Genomic DNA, 16,966 nt, shown 5'->3' with positions numbered 1-16,966 from the left:
TCTCTCGGTTAATAAGCGAGAAAGCGGGGGTGGTGGGCGGCAAAGACAGGGGCTTCCCGTGCCCCCTTCCCGTGGGCTTCCAGCCTCGGATCGCGTGGGCTGCGCGGCCCGGCTGCTCTGGAGACCTCCCCGCAGAGAACGTTCTAGCAGGGTCAGGAGTTTCCAGGAGACGCCCCTGGGGACCCAGGACCAGGCTGCCAGGCAGGGGCTGGTCTCAGAACCAGAAGGCGGTGGCTCCCACGGGGGGGGGGGGGGGGGGGGGGGGGGGGGGGGGGAACTGGCAGGAAAGCCGCTGTGTCAGCCCGGCCGAGCCCTGTTCCGTGCGCAGCCACGGCCCCCGGACGGTGGCTCATTTCCTCCTCGCAGCGCCCCGGGAGAGAGGGGCTCCCGTTGCTCCAATTTACAGATGAGGGAGGCACAGGGAGGCTACGGAGACGCTGGGACTCAAGCCCCGACGGCCTCGCCCCTGCCACGTTTCCGCATGTCGCATGTCAGCGGAGGTGCTCAGCAAGCATCTGGCAGAAACGGGAAGACCGATACGCAGGTTCTATGTTGGGGCCGAGTTCTCCTGCGGGGGAGAGAAGCTCAGTAGCTCATTAGGGGCCTGAGGTGACCCTCCTGCCCCCTCGCCCCCCCCCAAAAAAAAATTCCCCACCTTTTTCTGCCTGGATTCTGTTTGGTTGACAGCCCACGCTGCTGAAGCTCCCCAAGCAAAGTGTTTTTCTAATCAATTTTGTTCACTTTTAGCTCTGAAGGGTGTAGCCTGATGGGAGGAGGGACATGACCGCGGGGGCCCCTGTTGGTCCTCACCCTGAAGTCCAGGAATCCGCTACCACCAAGGTCTCCGGAGACAGGATGGACCACTCTGGGATCGTGGGCTCCCTCCCTCAGCCCTTCAGACAGAGGCTAGGAGGACAGGATGCACAGAGCAGCCCCGAGAGGCAAGGTTGTCCCGCCCCCTCCCAGAGCCTGCAGGGGTGGGGAGGGAGCCGGGCCCAGGCCTCACGCACCCTGCGCTCCCCGGATGAACGCTGGGGCGAGCAGCTGTTCCCTGGGCCTGGGTCACTGCCCTTAATGAGGACAGTAGGGAAGAAGCAGTTAGAAGTGCCGCATGAGCTCCGCAGGATCAGGCCGCTGCACGGCCTTGTTCGTGAGAAAACACCACCTGGTCCGGGCCGGAGGCCTCCATCCCGCCTCGCTAGCTGCTGGGCAGCCTGGGCGTGCTTTCTGGGTTATGCTTGTCAGGATTTGGGGCTGGGGGCCCTGGGACACGTCAGAGAATAAAATCCTGGGAAGACGTATGGCAGGGGGAAGCCAGGTGGCCCCGTGACAGTGGCCCACCCCTCGCCAGGTATGGGCCCGGGGCAGGCCCTTCAGCGCCCTCGTCGGAGACGCGGGCATCGCACCACCCTCTGAGGCTGCTGGGAGGTCGCACCAGGACCTGTGTCCCCGCAAGGCTGAGCGCCCTGCCCGACCTCCCAGCTGCGGCTGTTCGAGGTTCGAGGCCGGCCGCGCTGGACCCAGTAGGGTCTCCTGGGAACCCGTCTCCCGTGGCTTAGGCCTGCTCTTTCTCAGTCCAAGGTAATTTTTCAATTAACTCGATTGGCTGGAACCCGGGGCGCCCTTGGAGTGTGGGAAACCGGCCGAGGCCGGAAGGGCCCTCCCCTCTGCCCCTATGGCTGCCCGGGGCCTGGTTTCCAGAGGGAGGATCCAATTTCACATTAGGACACCAGGATGTGATCCCAGTGCCCCTCTGAAAAATCCCAGATGGCGCCTTCTGGAAGCCCCAGCGGGCTCCACGCCGGCGGCCCGCCTGCCCTCCTGCGCGCCCCCCAGCCCTGCGGCTCCGCCTGGCCCGGGCTCCAGCGTGAGAGCCGCGACCCGTGCTCGTTGCTGACTTTACTGCTAAACCACTTAGAGGTGGCCCTCCCAGCGTTCATGAGCGAAACATTTAAAGTACGTGGAGCATATTTTATTTCTTCCTGGAGCAGCTGCTCAGTTGGGCCGGAGAGTCCTCGGGAGCGCGTTCCCCGGGCTGCCCTGCTGCGCTGCAGGTTCCCCGGCCGCCCCCCCCCCCCCCCCCCCGCCGTGATGCCCTCCCCTCTCCCACCGCCTCTGGGGGGCCAGCCCTCCTCCGGGGGGGGCCTCAGAGCAGGGGCTTCGGCCGTGCCAGGCCCCTTCTCCAGCTTTTTTCCCCATCACCCACGAACGTCACGGCAGCACCAGGAGATGCGCCCTCTTTCTGTGTGGGTTCCCGCGTGAGAACAGAGACGCGGCCTGCAGGTCACACAGGCGAGAAAGGCCAGAGCCAGGACGTGGTCCTGCTCTTCGCTGTCGCTGCCGCCCTGTCGTGGGCGAGCACGCTGGGAGACAGAGGTCGTGGCCTAGCAGACACGCCGGCCTCAGTTCGCCTTCCGCGGCCGCCTTTGGGACGGGGGCCTGCAGGTTCACCACACGTTCAGGCCACCGTCTGGACCTTGGTTTAAATTCTTCTGAAAGCCCGGATCTGGTTGCAATAAGGACCCGAAGATGCAGGGATCCCCGAGCCTCCACCCTTGTGTGGAGGCGACGCTTGGGAGAGCCATCGGCTGGGCCCCCGTCGCCCACCTCTCGTCTCTGCCTAATTGTTTACATCTGTGGGGCCCGCGGCCTGCCTGGCGCATTTCCATGCCTTTAACCCCTGCGCCGATGTCCGAGGCTGGCCGAGCAGAATATTCCAGCCGAAGCGTGTTTCCGGTTTGGTTTCCAGGCCATAGTGGCCAGTGGCCTCGCAGTCAAGGTTGTGGATTCCAGGCCCCGTCCCCTGGGCCTCACTTTGTGTATAAACTGCTGGAGATAGAAATGCTTTTCTTCTCCCAGTTGTAGGAAGGAGCTCTTCCCACTGGGAGCTTCCCCCGGAAAACCCGCTCTCCGACCCGTGGCACAGGCAGCGTCCATCTGCCCGGTGCCTCCTGCTAATGGGTGGACAAGGACACGGAGGCAGGTGTTTTGCTGCTGACTCGCACTCAGGGGCAGGAAAGAAAGCTGGAGGAGTCCAAGGCCTCACTCAAGTTGATTCCACCCCATTTGCTGTGAGCTTCGTGCTCATTGCACGCTGGGCTGTGTCCTGAGCTGGTGGGTGTAACCAATACCACGCCCTCCCCTTTATGTTTTGGGTTTTTTTTTTTTTTTTCTTTTTTCCCCTGGAGGTGGTGAAGAGAGAGGAGGGGTGAGAGGCGAGAGTCACGCATGGTGAGGGGGAGAGGGAAAGAGGCCACGCCACGGAGCGTTGGGGTCCCGTTCTGGATGTGTTCCTTTAGAAGCCAGCCCTTGAGGAGGGCGACGCTTGTTTCCAAGAGCCAAGAATGGAGGGCCCAGACGTTCTTACCGAAGTTCGAAGTCAGGCGTGATTCCTTCTAGAACTGTGCCCATTCGTCAGGCTTTTTGTTCTGGCATTTAGCTCAAGAAATATGCACAGCACGGTATTTGGGCTGGGAGCCTAGTCCAGTAGTTAGGAACACGAGCTCTGCCATCATTCAGACTCCTGGGTTGGGATCCAGCTGCACCACCGGCGCCACCTTGAACCAGCCAGTGCCTCTGCCCCGGCCTCCGTGTCCCCGCCTGTGCGACATGGGGGGCATGCTAGCCCCGCTCCCACGGGCTCGGCAAGAGAACTGGGTGGGCTGAGGCTTAGAGCCAGGCACATGGTCAGCACCCAGACGGGAGCTGGAGCCCTCCGGCGAAGGGAGGAGACCCAGCGGCTGAGGGTGGGGTTGGTGTCCACGGACCCCTCCAGGTGGGATAAAAGGAGAAAGGCTGACATGGGTGGGAGACGTCTGGATGTGGCCTTGAGGCAGGACATGAAAGTGTGTGCCTTCCGGGGTTCAAGCCAGAGGGGGACTGTTGAGTGCAGAGGCGAGCCCGGCTTGAAGTACGCACGGCGTGAGCACTCACCGGTGTTGTGCAAGGGAACCCCAGTATCCATTCTGTCCATCAGCTCAGGAAAGAGAGCGAGAGCTCGGAGCGCTTGGCATACGGCAGATGGCCTTTAAGTTTGCGGGGATGCCGGGTGCCCAGAAAACGATCCTGCACAAAAGCAGGTTCCCTGAATTCATTCCCGGGGAGATGGGATAGAAAACACAACTCCAGCTGGCTTAAGAACGAATTAGCTCACGTGCAGGGTTTTTCCTGACCTCGGGTTGGTGTGGCCCGAGACACGGCTGCTGCCTGAGTGCAGTCCATGTCGTCCGCCCTCGCCTCCCCTGGCGAGCCCGCTGCCGGCATCTCTAGGCTCATCCTCAGGCTCACCTCCGGAGAGGGATGGGTGGGCCAGACACTGGCCTTGACCGGCCTGGCTTTGGGGTCGCGTGTGTCCCTCCCGAGCCAATCACCAAGGCCAGGGTGATTCTGGGCTCTGATTGGCCAGACGGGGCCACATTTCCAGGCCTGAACCCCAGGCCCTGAGACCGGCTCTCCAGAGGGACATGGAAGCGCTGCGTCAAAAAAAAAAAAAAAAAAAAAAAGACAAATGGAGAGGCAGGGGGCGCCCAGAGATGTTAGCAGACTGGAAACGTCCACGGCGCCATCCAAGAGGGGATAACGAGAAAGGTGGAAAAGGTGGGATGAGCCCGCCTTGCAGAGGAAGTGGTAACGGTGGCTCAGCATGACACGTGTGTGGAGATTCCTCTGTGCACCACACGGGGTCCTGGGGCAGCCGCCGTCAGCCCACCTGAGGCCGTGGACCGGCTCCCGCAGGTGCTGCTGTGCCCCAATGGGAACACGGTGCATCTGGAGCTGGGGCAGGGGTGGCCAGGGCCCGAGGGGAGGCCAGCCCCTTCTTCCCCCACCCCTCCAGCCCAGCAAGCAGGTGGCAGCAGGCTCCTGGAGGCCACCCAGGACACCCGGGCACCAGGCTCTGGGCGCGAGCAATCGCTGCTGCTGCCGCCACCGCCCATCAGGGACACTGGCCGCCCAGGTGACAGGGGAATGCTACCTCTCCCAGTCCCAGCCAGATGGTGTCTAGAGCTAGAACAACTTGCTGAGTGATTTTTGCAGATCCCAGAGGACCATGGGGTTCCTGCTGGCCGTCAGTGCTCTGGCACCATCAAACCACGGCCCGAGAAGGGCTTTCTGGGCGTGCAGCGCCGTGGACACAGGACACGGGGACCTCATGGGGCATATTGTAGGGATCAGGCCAAGGCGCCCTCAGGGAGCACGTCCTGCAGCACCGATGCTCGGGCTTAGTTCCGCCTGTGAATGAGGCACCTGTGTGATTGTGATCCCTCCACTCCCCCCGCCCCCCGCCGGCCCCGGTGTCCCTGCTTCTGAGCCTGTGACTGTCCGTCTTGAGCCTGCGACCTGGTCTGCGTCGCTGGTGCCTGGCCCGCAATCGCTGCTGAGTCAGCGCGTGGGTGGGGGGAGCAGGAGGCTGCAGGCCCCTGTCCCTGGAGAGAATCGGATTTCTGATCGGATTTCTGGGATGTGGAGCGCTCCTGTGGGAACCACGGGCCCGTGGGCAGCAGGCCTGCCCGGAGGATGAGTGTGGCAGGCAGGGGCCCGCGGAGAGTCTGGCTAAAAGCTGTGTTTAGGGGCCAGCAGCTGCACGGGGCGGCCTCTGCAGGACAGATTAAACGGCATACCTGAAGGAAAAAAAAACTAATTACTGTGAAATATGAGAAAACGACAAGGGCTGTATCCCCTGGGTGCCTGCGGTCCCCCCCCCCCCCCCCCCCCCGCCACCTGTAGCAGGGGTTACCAGTGGCTCTCAGGCCGGAGCTGCCGGGGACTAATGCCGCCGAGAAGTGAGTGCCGGGTGGTATCTGAGAACCCCATCGTGTTTGGTGAGTGCTGTCCTGCCTCCTGGTCACCCCCATGGCTGTAAGCGTCAGGATCGGATGACAGAGGCCCAGAGACCACGGAAGTCGCCAGCACGCCGCAATCCCGGCACTCCCTGCCCGCTGCTGGGCCTGGCCTGGCGTAGCCGGCTCTGTGTCCAGGAGAAGGGGGGACCGAGGCAGGGACCGGAGAACCTGCGCGACGCGTGGGAACAGGCGTGGTGCCGGAGGCCTGCTGGGGAGTGACGCTAAGGCCGGCCTCACCAGGCCCCAAGCCCGCCGCCCCGGCTCCGGCTCTGCCAGGCTGTCTCTCTCCGTAGGCAGAACGGGCCCTTCAAGGCCGACCCGGCTGGGTTTCCCTGGGCCAATCCGGTCATTGACAGAGCTTGAAGGACCCTTTGGGGTTGGGGCTGGAACCAAGGGTCACGTCGCTGCTTCCACCACCGCTGCCCGCCGCCCCGGACTGTCCGAAACCAGGGCTCCCGGCCCCACTCGGAAGTTGCGGCAGCTTCAGCAAGAGGCCGAGGTTCCGCGGTCTGGGGCCGTTCAGGATGCGGGCGGGATGCGGACCGTTGGAGGGCCAGGTGCGGGAGCTGCAGTCTGGCGGCCGCGGCCGCGGGAGAAGGGGCTTAACAGGACTCCGTGGCCACAGGGAGGCTCTGCGGCCAGACGCGAGGCCCAACTGCCGGAGCTCTCTTCTCTCCGTGCCTCGGTTCCTGCCACACGGGTGACCCCCCCGACGGTTGCCGTGAGGATTGAGAGTTCGTGCGCGTGAAGACCTGGGACCTTCCGGGCACGCTGCGGCAGCGCACGGGGCACCTGGTCTCACCGCGATGATGGCGAGAGTGAATTCCAGGAGAGACGGCGCATAGCCCTGCAGCCGGACACAGCGCCTCCTCGCCGTGCGCTCCCCCAGCAGAAAAGCAGGAGCGCGGAGGAGGTGCGCTTAGGCCGTGAAGACCTGCCCCCTCCCACCCTGGGCAGCGGGCTCCGCCTTCTCGGGGTTCCCCTCTGCCTCTGGCTACCGGCCTCATTTGGTCCTGTTACTCGTCAGGCCTGGGCCTGAGAAGCCCCCGTCTCTCGGTGATTTGCCCACAGGAGTAGCTCAGGCTTCACGTCTTATTCCTCTAAGGGCGACCCTATTGCTAGTTTCTGGAACAAGCTCCACCATAGCAGGAAGTATTTGCAGCCCGGCCCTGGCAGGGACTCGGCATTCGCGGCCTGGCAGGCTCTGCGGGGCACCTCCCGGGCACGTGGCTGGAGGGGGCGACCCCGCGCACCCCCAGCGTCTGCGATCCTCACGCGGGGTCACCACAGCCCTGGACGGGGTGCTAGGAGGAAGCAGTGAGATGAAGCCGGCCGTCCCACGGGTGGCATCGAGCAGGCAGGCCGGTGCTCAGGAGATGGCAGCGCTGTCCGCCTTGGGCTCCGTGAGGGGTGACGGGCCCGGAAGAGAGCTCATGAGCACTCGGTGCGCCCCCTGGACATGACCTCCCCTGGCCGGGGCAGCTGGGAGCCTTCTCCTGGCGTTTGGCTTCTCCCACAGCATGTGTGTAGCTCGGGTGAGCGCCCTGGCCGTTCCTGGGACACGGGCCTCCCGTGCGGGGACTGAGGTCAGCCGCAGAGCCTTCCAGATGGGCAGGGTTGGGGCCCCAGCTCCGTTTCACTGAGGCCTGCTGGGCGGCACCCTACTGCCGGGCTCCGTACCCGGGTTTTGAGGGACAGACTATAAAAATGATTTTTTAGTGGAACGTCTAAAATACATTAGTGCTGTAGTTGGATTTTTTTTTTTTTTTTTTTTTACCCCTTGAAGCACAATGTACGTACAGCACAACACACAGGTGTTACCTGTCCTGGGTGAGTTTGGCAAGGTTTGACGGGCGCAGGCTTGTCTGCTTATCAAGGTGTCACCCAGGTGCCACCAGCGACGGCCCCATTCATGCAGCCTGGCCTCCACCCAGAGCCCCTGCCCTGAGCCCCGGACCCGGCACTCGGCCTTCTGTGCCACCTAATCCACCGTCCCCGGGTGGGCACTCCCCGCCCGGGCTCTGTGATTATCTAGGCCAGGGCCTTCCGTCAGGACATCAGGGAAATGTGCCCTGTTTTGTAAGAAGCTACGCATGACCCCTATTTAGAACCTTCCGGAATGTTCCCCCTTAGACGATTGCTTTGTTTAATGTTTACCACAGGCCTGGGAGACTGGTCCGGGCTCCGTTTTCAGATCAGCTCAGAAGTCACTTATTCAAAGGTCAACAAGCTGGGACGTGGAGGAGCCAGGCCTGAGCCCCAGGCGGGGTGACCCCAGACCCGCCCGTCCTGCCTAGGCCTCCCAGGCACCGTGCTCAGCACCTTTCTTCCGGGAGCCCAGCCCCCACAGGGCTCTCGGTGCTGGATGCCGGGTGTGAGCCAAAGAGCAGGGCCCCTGCTCTTGTGGAGACGGACGGGCTGGCCCCGCGTCCAGGTCCTTTCCCAGGAGCTGCTCTTTACTCTGTGTGGCCCTGGCCAGGTGGCCTAACTCCCGGGCCTCGACGTGCCCGTCTGTAGAACGGGGGTGACCACAGCAGGGCCGCGAGGAATGAGCTGGCTAAGCCACGTTAAACGCTCCGGACAGAGCCTGCCACGCGAAGAGTGTGGGGAAGGAGGAGCCGCTGCCGTGATGCAGTGATTACAGAGCTGGTCTCATTCAGGCCTCTGACTCGCGAGGGCTGGTGCAGCTCACGGGAGACCTCCCTGGTGCCCGGGCCCCCGGAGCCCTGTCCAGGCCGCTCGGGCGAATGGCCTCCAGCCGCGGAAAGTCCCTTCCTTCCTCCTCTCCTGCCACACCTGCCCCTGACCCCGGGAGCTCCCTGAAAGTAAGCCTGGAAGCAGGGGCTTCCCCGGGGCAGGGGCTCCCACGTCCCTCTGTGCTGCAGGGATTCCTGCACACGCCCCACCGTGGGCCACAGTGCTGTGGTTCCGGTGACCTGGTGAGTCAGCGGGGACATAGAGGCTCTCCTGCCCAGCGGGTGCTCTCGGTCTCCGTGCAGGGGCAGGGCTGAGCTGCGCTTTCCGGGCCCCCCAGGGCCTGTTCTCCTCACTTGGTGCGTTTCGGCCCTGTGCACGTTGCCTCCTTGTTACAAGGTGGCTGCTGCAGCTCCAGCTGCAGGTCCGCTTTCCAGGCGAGAAGGCAGACGAGGGGCAAAGCCCTTTTTCCTTAAAAGGTCATCCTCCTCAGGGGCTTTCTCCTACATCTTGCCCGCCAGAACCGGGTCGCACGGACAGCCCTAGCTGCAAGGAAGGCTTAGAAGTGGCTTTTAAAAATAATAGTAATAAACACCAGGCGCTCATTGCTGTTGCAAACCAAAGGAGATGGCAGGCTAGACAGAGAAGGGCGGGGTCTCCCTGGCGCCCCTGCCGGCTGTGAGTGGGCCTGCCCCCCTCCCAGGGCAGCGCCCTGCTAACAAAGCCGGTGTCCCCGGGGGCGGGGGACCTCTGTCTCCCTGGCAGCACCGACTTCCAGATTCCTGGGCCCGGGGAGCTCTGTTGAGTGTGCAGCGTTTGTGGCACCAGCCCCCCCAACCACTCCGGGCCCCCCACCCCGAGGCGCTAGCTGCCCAGCTCCCCCAGGGGCTACGCAGTTCCCTCCCTCTTCCCACCCTCGGGCAAAGGTGGCTTCTTCCTCCGCACCCCTGGCCTTTGGCAAAGGGCTCCCTGTGTGGGTGTTTGTGGGGCTGCGCCACGCCGGGCACTTAACAAGCTCCATGTCCCCCCTTTTCGCTCTGTCCCTGGGCCCCGCACACTAGCACTGAACAGCACCCCGCAGCCCCGTGCGTCCCGACCCTGTGGCCACTGGCTGCGCACAGGTGCCTGAACCGTGGCCGGCGCAGCCCAGGATCTGACTCTCAATTAAATTCAATGTAAATATTTAAATAACTACATTCAAAATAATTAAATTTTGATGCATTTGCCCTTGAGGAGCCATGGGTGACTCGCCCACTGCCCTCGTGAGTAGCTCAGCAGCGTGGACTCGAGGAGGGACCCCCCCCCCGCGCCCCCACCCAGGGAAGAAATGCAGGGTCAGTGGCACCCATGCAGGTGCATTAACAGTGGGCAACGATATGTGGGTTTTTAGGATTTTTATTTATTTCTTTTTGTGAGAGGTGGGGAGAGACACACAAAAGGGGCGCAGGGAGCAGAGGGAGAAGCAGATGCAGGGCTCGATCCCAGGACCCCGGATCATGACCCGAGCCAAAGGCAGGCACTTAACCGACGGAGCCCCAGAGCGGGCGCCGATAGTACGAAGGCCCAGAGAGGAACAGCGGCTCACCCAAGGTCACACGGCGCGGGAGCAGCTCCCCGGAGACTCGGACCCCGCGCTTCCAACTCCAGCTGCCGCCCGATGGATGGCCAGTGCCGTCTGCACAGAGGGGCACGGGAGTCGGGGCGAAGGGGCACGACGCTGGCCGAGCGGGGCTGTGTGGTCCCCTCTCCCCCACTTTACAAGTGAGGCATCCGAGGCCCAGGGAGGCCACGTGTCTGCCCACCCCCCCAGCCTGTGCATGGGCTGTGGTCCCGAGTCGTGCCCCTGGGAGGGTCCCAGGGTGTGCACACACCCAGCCAGGGCAGGTGCAGTCAGCTCGGCCGAGCCTCTCTCTCCCTGAAGTTGTTTTTCCAGCCTGGTCTCCTAAGACTTGGCTCCTGCAGGTGCCTCGCCTCCCCGGCCCGCCCTCCTGCTGCTCCAGGGCCTCTCTCGAGGGGCGGGGCCCCGTTGTCAGGTGCACCTGCTAGAAAGGTGAGCGCAGCAACCCTCCGCCTTGGCCACTGTTGGCCGCGGAGAGGGGCGCCCGGCCCCATCCTGCTCTGCGCCCCCACCTCGATGCCGGGGTGCAGAGAAGGCCGTGTGGCCTCTGCCTTTACCACCTCCCTCCTCTGAGGTGCCCGGGCGCAGCCCTATCCCTTGGCCGTCCCGTATCATTGCCCGAATCCCCGTGGGACGGGAGTAGTGTTGCAGGATAGAACACCCTGCGCCCGGTCACACTTGAATTTCAGATCAGCAACGAGTGAGTTTTAGTATAAATACGTCCCGTGGAGTATCCAGGACACGCTTACCCGAAAGAATCTTCTAGGATAAAACGTTGTTTACCCGAAATTCAGATTGAACTGTGCATCAGGGCGGGGTGGGGGGCTTTGGGGTTGTTTCTTTTTTTAATTTTTCCCCCTAACTCTGGCAACCCCCCCACAGGTGGCATTGGCCCCACGTAGCGTGACCTGCGACCCCGAGAGATGAGGGGGCTCGCTCAGGGTCACAGCCAGGCCCTGGCCCGGACTGGATTTGAATCCAGGTCCCTTGAAAACTCTCTGCCACCCGCACAGACATAAAGGACAACCTCCCTGGCTCCTCGGGGGCAGTTGAAGGCAGCGCATCCCTGAACACACAAACTAGGCCCCGCCTGCAGGATGAGGCGCCTGTGACCGCGGATACGGGAGCCGTCGCTCACCCCTTCCTGCGAAGCAGAGCTTAGGTGACCGCTGAGTGGGGACGGACCCTGGGGAGGAGAATTGGTGGGAGAGAGCGTGTCAGTGTCTCCCGGCTCCTAACGGACGTCCGCAGCAGCTGACCCCACAGCGTCCCTCTCACCCCGGGAGGCTGGAGTCCTGGATGCAGGCAGATTCCGGGTCTGGGGACGACCCTCTTCCTGGGGGCTGCCTTTCTCTGCTGTGCCTTCGTGCTGTAGGAGGGACAAGGAAGCTTTCTGGGGTCTCTTGTGTCAGAGCGCTAATCCTACACCAGGGCACAACCCTCATGGCCTCCTCCCTTCCCAAAGGCCACACCTGCAAATACCACCACACATGAGGGTTCAGCGTGAATTCTGGGGCGACACACTCGCTGTACGGCAGGGACCAAGAATGATAATTCCAGAGTCTTGAGTACCGCTAGAGACGGCCGGGGCTGGGGTCCCAAGAAAGGTGGTCAGGGTTAAGACCTTTAATAATCTGACCCTGGCATGGCTCTCCAGGACACCTCCCGCTCTTCCTCACCTCATGCCTGTGCACTCCCTCCACCCACCTGTCCAGGGACCGCTGACGTCCCAGCCTCCCAGCCTTTGCTCCTGCTCTTTGCTCTGCTCAGCACCCTCTCCATCTTGCACTTCGGGCGTCCCTGTGCTGCAAGCCCATGCAGCTCCGTCTTCGTGTTATGCTTGCTTGTGTGTTCCGCTTCCGCTCATGGGAGATTTCTCGAGGCCAAGGTGTTCCCCTCTCCTTCCTGGACACCCTGCCCCGGGCCTTAACTGTGGGCAGCCCGCAGCGCTTGCTGCAGGCAAGGGGAGTCGGGGGGTGCGGCCCAGTGAGCCTCCTGCTTTCCAGTCTCACTGAGAGACTTGGGCAGTTCGCAGCCTGTACCTGAGCCCGTCGACGGCCGAGCACCGGGCGCCCCCTTGCAAGGGGCCTGCCTTCCCAGAGTGCGGCTCGGGGGTCCTGTGGCCCGTGTTCACGGTGGGGTCTGGGAGCACCGGCCTGAGGTCGGGACCTCCTGGGACGTTCACCCAAGGCCCCCGGCACCTGGAGCCGTGTCTGCCACGGAGCAAATGCCCACGAACTCTGGCTGGACGGGTGGACCGAGGGAGTCAGCTCGGCTGTCTGGGGGGCACCACACGCTGTCCGGGGCATCTCAGACCCCGCAGCAAGGGCGCCGGGACGGGGTAACCAGGGCTGCTGGGCAGGGGAGGGCACCCGCTGGGCACAGATGGGCCTCCCACACTGATAAGGGCTGTGCTCAGGTGGTCGGAGGGGGCCTGCTTTAGGTCTCGGGCTGGCGGTGGGGACCGAGTGGCAGGAAGGCACCTGTGAGGACAGGAGGAAGCTGTCCTGGCAGCCCTGAGGTCCCACCTTCCAGGCTGAGAGGTGGCTGAGGGAGATCGGGGAGGGGAGGCTGCTGCCCGCTGGCTCTGTGCCCGGGCGGGGAGGGAAGGACCGAGCTTCTCAGGGGCCCTCGGCTTTGGTGGGAGACAGGGGGACTCGGGAGGCGCTGGGCCGGCGGGGACGCCTCCCCTCCACACATGAACCCAGGAGGCCTCGGAGAAGGTGATGCAGGGGGAGCACGAGGCGGGTCGCAGTCAAGGTGGCCTTCCCGCCAGGCCTGTGGGTGGGGGGACCCCAGCCCTGCTGCCCCTCAGCCCCGCCCGCCGTGATCCCAGGATGCCCGAGGAGCTCAGGCGTTGTGCTCTAGCACACTCGGCGCGGGCGGAGGTGACACGTCCCTCCGTGGTAGCCACAGCCTCCCCAGGACCGGGCGCTTCCTGTGCTGCGTGAGGACATCCTGGAGCAGGCCCGGGTGAGGGGGCCACCTCCAGGGGAGCCTCACAGTCCGATGAGCGTTGGACCCATTTGGGAGCCTCCGTGGCTCAGGGGGGGGGAGGGACCTGCTCACGGCCACGTGCCTGGCCAGGGAGGGAACCTAGCCGGGGACCCAGGGCCTCTATAAAGCTGTGCCACCGCCGCGACCCCCCGAGGCAAGGGCTGCCCCCCGACTCCCATGGCAGGAGGAGCCAGGGCGGAAGGGGAGGCCCCTCCGAGGAGGTGGCCGGGGATGAAGGTCTGTGTCACAGGGAGGAAGCAGCCTCTGGAAGAACAAGGAAGGGGCGTTGTAGGTGGTGGGCGCTGCAGGGGCAAAGGCCCTGAGGTAGGGGAGTCTGCATGTGGCAGAGGGAGGGCCAGCGTTGGGGGGGCACAGAGCAAGGCGTGGGGTTCACGATGAAGGCCGAGGCCGTGCTGTCGGGCCCGCGTCTGTGTATAGTCTCCCTACCCGAGGAGGGGACACCTGAGCACCAGCCTGCTCGCGGACAGGGTCTGGCACCTGCAGAATTGAGCCGGCCTGCGGGCCTGGGGGGGCCGCCTTCTCCTCGGCCTCATCCCCGGGCCCTCGTGGATACAGGGCTGGGTGTAAGTGCGGGGAGCCCTTCCCTCCCCCGTCCACGGCGTCCCCGTTACCACCACTCGTCCTCCTGCAGGTGTCACGCAGTGCTGGGTTCCGGAAGGCTCCGTGCTTCGTGACCCGTGTCAAGGGTGCTTTCTGGGGACTGTTTCCCGGGCGTGTCAGCCTGGGAGCTCAGGCTCTGCAGGTGGCCGAGTCTGGGTTCAAATCCCGGCTCTGCCACCCGCTACCTTTATGACCCCGTGGAGTTCCTTCATGTCTCCGAGCCTCCACTTCCGAATCCGTGGTGTGGGGGTGATGGCGGTGGCCGCCTTGGAAGGCGTCCACAGGGTTGAAGGAGCTGGTGTGTCCGAAGTCGGGGCCGGACGCCGCCTCCTGTCCACTCCCCGTTCTCACCTTACACCCGCCTATTGGTGGGAAGGTGGTGTCGGCCTTGGGAGCGGACGCCCTGGGTGCAGCGGGAGCAGCGGCGGGGCCCCAGGGAGAGTGGCGGGGTGGGGGGTCCCACAGGCTGCTCTGCAGGACCGGACGGGTGCGCGGGGCTGGGGCTTGCGGATTAAGGTTACCGGCTTTGGGGGTTTTCTTCGCCAGAACCTGTGCAGGAAAGTCCTCGAGTGCCGAGCAAGGCACCTTGGAAGCATCCCCAGAAGAAGTGAGCGAGCGCGAGCCAGTGTCTTGCTCCCTCTGACCGTGTGTCCTTGTCCCCTAGGGCTCCTGCGGGAGGAAGTGTCCCGGCTCCAGGAGGAAGTCCACCTGCTGCGCCAGATGAAGGAGATGCTGACGAAGGACCTGGAGGAGACCCAGGGTGGCAAGTCCTCCGAGGTCCTCTCGGCCACCGAGCTCAGGGTCCAGCTGGCCCAGAAGGAGCAGGAGCTAGCCAGAGCCAAAGAGGCCTTGCAGGGTAAGTGGCGAGGCGGTGGCAGTTCCTCCCTCCCATTGCCTGGGGCTCAGGCTTGGGCCCCAGGGCCGCCGCCGACCAGGGACCTGCATCTGGCGGGGGTGGGGTGGCCTGGACACGGGGGCCTTGCAGCCCCCCAATCCCCCGCTCAGGCCGCCCTGCCCCATTAGTGGTGCAATTCCGCCTCTTGCAGCGTGGGACGCTCGTGCCATCCCGCGTGGGCGTGACCACCCCGTGGTCGTGTGGGGTCGCCCCCTCTGAGGCCCGAGTGGCAGGCGGGCGTCTCCACTAACCCAGGATGCTGGCCCAGCAGGAAGGTCTGTGTCTGGGGTCCCGCGTCCGAGAGGATAGGGGAGGAGGCAGGTGAGAGTGCCATATAGGTGCCCAGGTGCTCCCGTGCTGAGCCCGACCGCCCCTGACCTGCCCGTGGCTGGTGTGTCTACACCACAAACCACGCTAGGAAACAAGGCGTGCCGCGGGCTCCCGTGTGCTCCACCCGGGCCACGGTGGCTGATGTGCCCATCTCTCCTGGGATCCACCCGCCCACGCGCCGTGGGCTTCAGGAGGGGTCTCGATCGATTATTCCAGAAAGGCTGGGGGCGTCATCCTCTCATCCTGCTCATCCTGCTTGGAGAGCTCTGACGCGGAACGCTCTCTCGAGGCCGCCTGACTGGCTCTGATTCTCTGGGGGAAGAGAGAAAGGTGATAAACCTTGGCAACCCGCTTTCCACTTACATTTACTAGAATGATGAGTTCTCTGGAAACTTCATTTCGGAAGCCAGCGCAGGTTCCTTAGGTTGATTTCCAGGCTGCTCGAGGAAAGAGACCCCAAAACAGAGCGGCTTAAAGAAGGTGTCTCTGTCTCCTGTCACCATCGGGAGGAGTGTGTCAGGCTGCTGGGCATCCCTGCTCCCCTCGGCCTGGGGGAGAGCCAGGGGCAGAGCCCGAGATTCCCTTTGGCCAGAGCTCGGTGGGAGGGCCACGCCGGCCTGCAGGAGAGCTGGGAAACGTCGTTCGAGGCTGCATGTCGGGGTCCAGCTATGAGGCCAACCAGGAGGGAGGCGCGGGGGCAGGGAGAGTGGATTTTGCAGGGACGGTCCGTGGGCTCTGTCGTGGTGGGTGTCTTTGGCCGGAGCTGGGACCTGAGCAGCAGGACGCTTGCACGCTGGCCAAGCAGACTGTCCGCCCAGCATCCCACTAACGTCCCCAGGAAGTCTCAGGAATCATCTTTGAGGGTAAACAGCACCCTTTGAGTTCTTCTCAGCAATGCATGGCCCTTCTAAAAACAGGGCAGCCCTGTCCTGTTGGCCTTTTGCTTCCAGCGGGGCCGCTCAGACAGGGGTGTCTCCAGGCCAGAGCGGGCAGTGGCATGTGCCGTGGTCCAGCAGATGCTGCCTCGTTGGGAGGTCATGTGCTGAGCACGCACCCATTTTCTCTCCGTGCGCACCGTCCAGGGGGGAGTCTGGGCAGAGCTGTACGAGCTTCCCAGCTTCTGGGGCCTCCTGACACCCCCTCCTCTCTCAGGTCGGAGACTCCAGCCACGGGAGTCTCCCCGAGGACACGCCGCCGGGCCCGGGGCCATGCAAGCTACGGCCTTTGGTCTCCTGAAGCCTTCTGGCCCTGTGGAGAGTTGGGACTGCCTCGAAGCAGTCTCAGCCGCCTTAGCTGGTATTTATTCCAGGGACTGGAAGCCTGCCTCGCGTGTCCGTACTTTCCCGGGGAAAGAATCCTCACCCGTATCCGCCCTTCTGGACCTTTGGGGTGGGGCAGGGGAGCCAAATCTCTCTGCGCTGTTTCTGGGCCCAAAGGCATGGGCAGGGGCCAAGCGGAAGCTCACTTACTCCACCACTGCCCAGCCCCTGGCACAGACCGCCTGCCCCCTCCCCGGACCTCAGGTTCCTAGTCTGAGCAATGGGACAGTAGCGGTGAACTAAACAGGGGCAATGTCTGAGGGCAGGAGAGCTGACTGTTAAGGGGGGCCTCCTCCCCCCTTCAGCCCGCAGGACACAGCCGTGCAGGCATATTTTCCTGAGTCTGCGCCGTGAGGTAGCTTCCCCATCACCCAAGGTCACCGAGGGGCACAGAGATCTGCCCGACTGGGGCGGCTCCTTTGTAAGCAGCAATCTCAACAGTAAGGACCTGTCGTATTGCTGATAGGACAGCTGTGTCACGCACCTGCTGTGTGCCCGCACTGCATGGATCCCTCACCCCAGTCCCACCGGGGTTGAACATCCCCCCCACGCCCCTGGCCACAGATGGAGGCACCTGAAGGGAGTTCAGGGTGCCTAAATAACTTGGGCCAGAGCTCAGAGTGAATTACCAGCGGAGTCCGAAACTTTCTCC

At 63.8% G+C, this 16,966-nt stretch overlaps 1 protein-coding gene across 11 annotated transcripts in view; it reads left to right on the top strand.

Annotated features, from left to right (window-relative positions):
• The window catches only part of KAZN (kazrin, periplakin interacting protein), a 1,012,902-nt gene that overhangs the window by 883,174 nt on the left and 112,762 nt on the right, over positions 1-16,966 (top strand). For 10 of the 11 annotated variants that reach the window (XR_005356153.1, XM_038531936.1, XM_038531937.1 and 7 more), the window contains one exon: positions 14,435-14,626. Coding sequence is in view for 10 of the 11 variants with exons in the window: in XM_038531936.1 (XP_038387864.1) it covers positions 14,435-14,626 (192 nt within the window). In the remaining variant the exon portion in view is untranslated. Of the gene's footprint in view, positions 1-11,045; positions 11,315-14,434; positions 14,627-16,966 lie in introns of those variants that run through there. The other variant, XM_038531943.1, reaches the window with a different exon arrangement.

This window comes from Canis lupus, chromosome 2, assembly GCF_011100685.1.
Source record: "Canis lupus familiaris isolate Mischka breed German Shepherd chromosome 2, alternate assembly UU_Cfam_GSD_1.0, whole genome shotgun sequence".
Taxonomy (NCBI): domain Eukaryota; kingdom Metazoa; phylum Chordata; class Mammalia; order Carnivora; family Canidae; genus Canis; species Canis lupus.
Note: the sequence above shows the minus strand (reverse complement) of the source record. Positions and strands in the feature narration are given on the sequence as shown.